We start from the raw sequence: 6,764 nt of genomic DNA on the forward strand, positions 1-6,764 counted from the left end.
CAGAGAGGGTCACACTTCACCACGCGGCCCTAGCATTGTGCCATATTGGCGCGAATCAAGTGAACACATTTCACAAAGGGCAGTAGGAAAAATGAAAGGTTTAAGGGGAGGGGGGGGGAAAGGTTTTGGGGGGGGAAGGTTTAAGGGGAGGAGAAGAAAGGTTTAAGAAGAGTTGGAAAAAAAGGTTTGGGGGGGGGAAGGCTTAAGGGGAGTAGGAAAAAAGAAAGGTTTAAGGGGGCGGGAAAGAACGGTTTAAGGGGAGTAGAAAAAAAGAAAGGTTTGGGGGGGGAAAAGGTTTAAGGGCAGTATGAAAAAAAAAGGTTTAAGGGGAGTAGGAAAAAAGAAAGGTTGGGGTGGGGAGAAAGGCTTAAGGGGAGTAGGAAAAAAAAGGTTGGGGGGGGAGAAAGGGCAGTAGGAAAAAAGAAAGGTTTAAAGGGAGGGGGAGAAAAAAAGTTTAAGGGGAGTAGGAAAAAAGAAAGGTTTGGGGAGGGAAGAAAGGTTTAAGGGGAGGGGGGAAAAAGGTTTGGGGGGGGAAAGGTTTAAGGGGAGAAGAAAGGTTTAAGGGGGAGAAGGCTTAAGGGGAGTAGGAAAAAAGAAAGGTGTAAGGGGGCAGGAAAGAAAGGTTTAAGGGGAGTAGAAAAAAAGAAAAAAGAAAGGTTTAAGGGGGGGGGAGGTTTAAGGGCAGTAGGAAAAAAGAAAGGTTTAAGGGGAGGGGGAGAAAAATGCTTTGGGGGGGAGCTAACTTGCAAGCGCCGAGTGCCAGGGTTCCGCACGCCTGCCGCCACACAGAGCCGCCGCGGCGGGGCCCGGCCCCCGGTAAGCGCCCCTAGGCGTCTCGGGGACGGCGGCGGGGCGGAAGCGGAAGCGGCGGGGCGGCCGGGCCGGGCCGGGCCGGGCAGCGGCGGGGGCGGCTATGGCGGCGGGCGGGGAGGAGGGCTGCGAGCACTACCGTCGCGGCTGCCTGCTGCGGGTGAGGCGGTGGCGGGGCGGGGGGCAGGCGGCGGGGGTTGCCGGGAGCGGGCGCTGAGGTGTGCCGTACCGTGCCGTTCGCAGGCGCCGTGTTGCGGGAAGCTGTACGCCTGCCGGCTGTGCCACGACGGCGCCGAGGGGCACCGGCTGGACCGCTTCCGTGTGGCCGAGGTGCAGTGCACCCGCTGCCGTCTCCTGCAAAAGGTGGGTCCGGTGGCGGGGGCCAGAGGGCGCCGCCATTTTGGGGGGGTCGCCGCCATTTCGGGGGGGGGCGGCGCCGCCATGTTGTGTGTGGGGCTGGCCGCGCACCTAACTGCCGTCTTCCCCGTTCTCTCCCCGGTGCGGCGGCAGGCCCAGCAGCGCTGCGAGGGCTGCCACAGCCTTTTCGGCGAGTACTACTGCGGTATCTGCCACCTCTTCGACCGCGACAAGAAGCAGTACCACTGCGCCGAGTGCGGCATCTGCAGGTGCGTGAGGGGCGGGCTCGCGTGGGGGACGGAGCGGGGCGGTACGGAGAGGAGGGAACCGGCCTTGGCCTGACGCTTTTCTCCTCAGGATTGGTCCAAAGGAGGATTTTTTCCACTGTTCAAAATGCAATTTATGCCTAAGCTTGAGTCTTCGAGGAAAGCACAAGGTAAGAATACACCGGTTAACTCCATATCTTAAAAAAAAAACCACAAACCCACTTTGAAAATGAAAACTGATAGTGTCTCGGTTCCATCCAAGGCCCCATGGACAGGCGGAGCGGCAGATTCTCTAAGTGCACCTAACAGCAACACAGAGCGCTTCTGGGCTGGCTTCGCTAGCAGTTGAAGCTATAGGAAATAAATCTCTTGGTTTCCTTCTCTCCTTTTAAAAGGAGCTGTTGATTGCAGATCTGACAACGTGCAAGTTTGAGCTCCTGTTCCTACTGTGGTATAGGAAAAGCTAGGCCGCTTGCTGCTGCAGGAGTTCTGGGAGCCCTTTTCTTATGTAAACTTCAAAGCTGTTTGTTTATTAATATGCTAAGCCACCTGTTAATTCTCAGAACTTCAAACCTAAATGCAAACAGTAGGGTTTGATACATGTTTTCTTACTATTCTAAAGGAATTTTAGAATTTAGAAAAATGCAGATATCCATGCAGTATAATAACTTTTTTTGTGTGTGTGTCTTTGCAAAGTGTATTGAAAACGTCTCCAGGCAGGACTGTCCGATATGCTTGGAGGTGAGCTACATTTTTTCATTTCTTGGATTTGTGTGTGGCTGTATTTTTGACGTGTTTGAAGTAATTTTCTTGTCTTTTGTCTGATACTTGCCTTGAAACAGGATATTCACACATCTCGTGTTGGAGCTCATGTTCTGCCGTGTGGTCACCTTCTTCACAGGTAAAGCATTGCAGATACTTGCGAAAGGGGAATAGCTGCTGCATTGCGTGTGACGTTTATTTGGCGGCACTACAAGCCTGATTAGTCTGTATCAGCTATTTACAGCTGGTTTCTAAGGGACCCACACGGTAGGGGATAGTCTCTGTTTCATCAGGAAATACTTCGTTTAGAAAGATTGTCTTCCTTCCGCAGTAAATTTTGGCGGTGGTGGTGGGACCTGCGTACTGTTCATTCTAAATTTTCCCATGCTGAATTTCCTTCTGTTACTACTTAAATTTCAAGAATCCTGTAGAGAAGTCCCTCCTCGGTGCAGAAACCAGTTGAACAATGGTTTTAAGAGGTTGGTGGCCGCTCATCAGTTAAGTGTTAAGATTCTTTCCTTAAGACAGCCCCCCAAGACAGTGGAGTGCTCTGTTGCACTACAAAAACTGCCGGCTCTATTGGGATTTTGAAGTGATGTGATATATAGCGTTGGGTGCCTTGGGAGGAATGATTGCCATGTTTCCCTTCCATTTTTCCTTTTTGTTACTGTCTTGTGTTACAGACGCACCTTTTTGTTACTCCGTTGGCTCGCTTGTTTTTCCCCCGTTGTCTCTGTGCGCTAAGTGAATGGCCTCTGTGTTTGACATAGGTCTGTCCGGACCGAATCTTCCTTCAATTCATGTCTACCTTAAACTTATCTTGTGATGCATCACGCTCCATTTTTTCAGCAAACTTGAACCACGCAATCCTTGTCGTAGTGTTGACTCTGTTCCCTCGTGTTAGGTTAGAACATCTTAGAATGGAATTGGATGTGCTTTGTCTCCGGATTTTTGCCTAAGTGCCCGCTGATTTTGCTGGGAAGCTTTCTTTTCGCTTGGACTCAGGATATTTTTTTAACTTCTGGTTTGGGGATACCTCTGTGCCCTTTCCTTTTGTTCAGTCCAAACGTATTACCAGTCAGTAATTGCATTCTTCTTACTGAACTTCTCACTGTGTTTTCTTTTCAGAACATGTTACGAGGACATGCTAAAGGAGTAAGTATTTCTAAACATCTCTTCTCTTAATATTGTTGTAGTCCGAATAGATTACTTAAAGAGGCAAAGATCATGGTGCCAATCCTGTACCAAATAACTTAAGGCCAACTCCTAAAGGGATAAGGGGCTTTTAATTTCCAATTCTGTTTGCAAGAACTTTTTGATTCGTGGTGTTTCTCTTTGACCGGTATGATATGAAACTTGTCCTTTTGGGTGGACTGGTTTCATGGCCCCGCTCCATTTTCTCATTTAGACTTTTTTTTTTCCTTTCTGCCAGAGGTTACAGGTGTCCTTTGTGCATGCACTCGGCTTTAGATATGACAAGGTACTGGCGTCAGCTGGATGACGAAGTAGCGCAGACTCCAATGCCCACAGAATATCAGAACATGATGGTGGAGGTAAGAGATGAGACTTGCACCGGTGTCTCTTTCCTTGGCAGTTCTGTGCCTTTGCATTACTGGCAGTAGAGGGCACTAGGAACTCGTCCTGGATCAGAAGTCAACCTGAGGGTTAGGGAACGATGAAGAAATGTCGTGTGTAGGTTTACAGTAATCATCTACTGGGTTTATATACACAAAAAAAAGCACACCACCTGTGCTCCAAAAAAAAACCCAACCCCAAAACCACAACCTCTTAGGGTTGTCGTATCGCACAGCAGAGAAATGGCCTGGTGTTTGGAAGTACCTTGCTTTCTCCAGTAGCGTTAGGTGCTGTCATAGCAAAAAGCAGGAACTTTGGGTTTTTAACAGCTTGGAGCTTCGTGTTCCAGACCAAGAATGGTGGGTTTTCTGCAAAAATATTTAGCTATTGATTTGTGCAGGGCTAGCACGTAGAGATTTCTTCTGTTTTCTTTCTGTTTCATTGTGATAACTCAGAACTGTGAAACTGGTTGCTGTTGGCAGGTAACACTGAATTAAATGGCACTGGTCATTAATGTTTTAGTTGCATCTCTTATGGTTTAGACAACCCATCTTACCAACTCCTGGAGTCTGGATATCTGGAAGAAAACTCTTTACTGCGTATTTTGAGAAGGCGGCTCGCTTGCCTGTCTCACGCAGCAGGCTGGCTAATGTTGCTAGCTGCTGTTAACCTGCTCTCATTTTCACTTGAAGGTTTCTCTGGTGGTTTCCCACATCAAGAGAAGAAGCCAAAGTCTGTCTATCCCTGACTTATGCAAGGAGTCACCTTGCCATACTAAAAGTAAATTCTCTGTGATTATACAGTGTGATCTGAATAGTTACAAATGGAAAAGTTAAATCAGCCCTGCTGTCCTTAAAAGGAAGACATTTTCTGCTTTGTCCTCTGATGGCAACCAGTTCTGTGGTGGCTAGAAGCTTGGTTGCAGTACATGGTTGAGTGTCCTGCTGAGGCTAAAGCCTCTCTCTCTCTCTTTTCTGTGTGCGTAGATCCTTTGCAATGACTGCAATGCCCGGTCTACAGTGCAGTTCCATCTCCTAGGCATGAAGTGCAAAAACTGTGAATCGTACAATACTGCCCAAGATGGAAGATGCCGGCTGTCTTTGGAGGAGCAGTGACCAAGATACGCGCTGCGTTCGGCTGGACGAGGAAGACTCTGCCATGGAAGAGACTGCCTATTTAAAAAAAAACCCACACTCGTCAATAAAAATGGATTCCAAGTTGTCACAGCACCAGTGAAATGGTTACAAGATTTAATTAATGCTGGTGCAAAGGAGCTATGCTAATTGTGCCCCCCCTCCCTAGTACCCGGGGCACAGCGCAGTCAGGCCCTTCAGGAGATTCCCCGTCGAGCAGTGCGATGCCGGATGAAGGTTAGTTTGTGGAGAGGATGGCACCCCTTAAAAGAGCAGTTGACTGTGTCAGGGAAGAGACAGCCTAGGAGAATAACTAATGAGATGCGAAATGAGAAATGATAAGCAGCTGACACAGCAGAAGATGTTTTGGGGCAGCTGAAGGTTGTGAGCGTGACAGGAGGTGGAGGTGTAGCTATTCTGGTTGCAGCTGCTGGGGTAAATTGGTAGCTTTGAGAGTGGCCTTTTTACATAAAGCTGACATCTGCAAAGTTTTACTTGAGTACGTTTTGTTCCTTTTAAATGACGTGTTCGTTCTAGGGCCTCAGAGCCATCGGCGCAAGCGGATGGAGAGGGTGAGCTTGCAGAAATGGCATCCCTTGGCTTGATTTGTTATCGTGCGCGTGCACGGCGTGCGTACAGAATTCACTTCGAAACAAGGCTGGCCTGCCGGCGTACGCGCGATGAACGGCCTAAAAATCAAGCCCCGCGCACCCATCTGACCTGCTGTCTCTTCGCTCAGGTTCCTTTGCCGGCTTCAGTCGCGTTTAGACCCATTTCTTCCTCATTTTGCTTTATTCGCTTACAAAGGCCGAGGTGTCGTAGGGTTTTAGACAGGTATGTAGCTTGATGTGATGGTTAAGTACACTAAGTGAACTACCGTTGTCTGTAGGACTGATGTCGCGTGATCTAATCGGGCTGAGCCTGAGATGTTTGCTAAAGTAACAGCAGTTCATAGAGGCACTCAGGTAGTGCAGGGACCAATTTTCTGTGGTTTTGGTTTTCAGTGGTTTTGGGTTTTTTTTAATGGTATCTGATTTCATTGGGAGGGGAGGATGGAGGAGTGCTTTTAAAAGAAAACCAAAAAAAACCCAACTAACCTTCCCGGCCTTCTTCATGTAATATCCTACCCAAGGTGTTTTGCAGTCTAAATATTACAGAATTTCTGAGAATTTCAGAACATGCAAATAGTGTTCAATAATGAAATAAAATATACATAAAAAGCCCAGTTACTCTTCACCATACAACTACTTGTTTTTAACTTGTTCTATTGTAAAACAACAGCTTTTCTTAATCTGACAGTGCCCCTTTATGTACGAAATACTAGGACTTGGATGCTAGCGTTACTGTAGCTTGCCTTCACTGGAGTATCTTTTTCTGAAGCACTTTTCTCACAGCTATAAATAAATGTAAAGAGCGTCTCTATTAAATTACGCTATGTGTGATGCGCTCTCTTTTTTTACACACCTACCTTCGGGAAATTCCCCTCTGAGTTTAAGCTATGATTCAGCGCTGGAAAACGAGGGTAAGATGACCCCTGGGTCTCTATTACGAAAATAGTGGTCGTTAACAACCCCTCTATTTCCACATTTCTTTGGTACGAGGGGACGGGGGTCTTCGCCTTGGTACGGCACGGCGGGGACTGGTCCCCGTCTGCGCTCCCCAGTACGGGAAGGGCTGGGATGGGCTGGAGCAAGTCCAGCACGGTGCCGCTGAGCGGGGCAGGGGCCGGACGCGGGGGAGTTCTCCTTGCCATCCCACAGGAGCGGATGGAGCCAGACCCCTCCTGGAGGTGCCCGGCAGCAGGACGGGAGGAAAAAACGTTTTCACCGTGCGGGTGGTCGGGCGCTGGATCCGGCCCAGA

The 6,764-nt window shown here is 48.6% G+C and overlaps 2 protein-coding genes and 1 long non-coding RNA gene across 10 annotated transcripts in view; 2 read left to right on the top strand and 1 right to left on the bottom strand.

Annotated features, from left to right (window-relative positions):
- CDKL2 (cyclin dependent kinase like 2) overlaps positions 1-1,141 on the top strand; it is a 25,591-nt gene extending 24,450 nt beyond the window's left edge. Inside the window, exon 13 of the mRNA XM_075150312.1 lies at positions 1,054-1,141. The gene's annotated coding sequence lies outside the window, so the exon portion shown is untranslated. The remainder of the gene's footprint in view (positions 1-1,053) is intronic.
- LOC142082278 (uncharacterized) overlaps positions 1-1,189 on the bottom strand; it is an 8,993-nt gene extending 7,804 nt beyond the window's left edge. For 2 of the 7 annotated variants that reach the window (XR_012673639.1, XR_012673643.1), the window contains exon 1: positions 744-925. This is a non-coding gene — a long non-coding RNA (uncharacterized LOC142082278). Of the gene's footprint in view, position 1; positions 508-743; positions 926-1,039 lie in introns of those variants that run through there. The other 5 variants (XR_012673640.1, XR_012673645.1, XR_012673646.1 and 2 more) reach the window with 5 other exon arrangements.
- The window catches only part of RCHY1 (ring finger and CHY zinc finger domain containing 1), a 7,056-nt gene extending 723 nt beyond the window's left edge, over positions 1-6,333 (top strand). The window contains exons 1-9 of one of the 2 annotated variants that reach the window (XM_075150317.1): positions 888-970; positions 1,054-1,173; positions 1,321-1,436; positions 1,525-1,603; positions 2,130-2,174; positions 2,276-2,334; positions 3,324-3,350; positions 3,628-3,748; positions 4,757-6,333. In XM_075150317.1, the coding sequence (XP_075006418.1) occupies positions 914-970; positions 1,054-1,173; positions 1,321-1,436; positions 1,525-1,603; positions 2,130-2,174; positions 2,276-2,334; positions 3,324-3,350; positions 3,628-3,748; positions 4,757-4,885 (753 nt within the window). In that variant the 5' untranslated portion in view covers positions 888-913 and the 3' untranslated portion in view covers positions 4,886-6,333. Of the gene's footprint in view, positions 1-887; positions 971-1,053; positions 1,174-1,320; positions 1,437-1,524; positions 1,604-2,129; positions 2,175-2,275; positions 2,335-3,323; positions 3,351-3,627; positions 3,749-4,756 lie in introns of those variants that run through there. The other variant, XM_075150316.1, reaches the window with a different exon arrangement.
- Positions 6,334-6,764: the final 431 nt, after the last annotated feature.

The sequence above is a fragment of the Calonectris borealis genome, chromosome 4 (assembly GCF_964195595.1).
Source record: "Calonectris borealis chromosome 4, bCalBor7.hap1.2, whole genome shotgun sequence".
NCBI classification, from domain to species: Eukaryota; Metazoa; Chordata; class Aves; order Procellariiformes; family Procellariidae; genus Calonectris; species Calonectris borealis.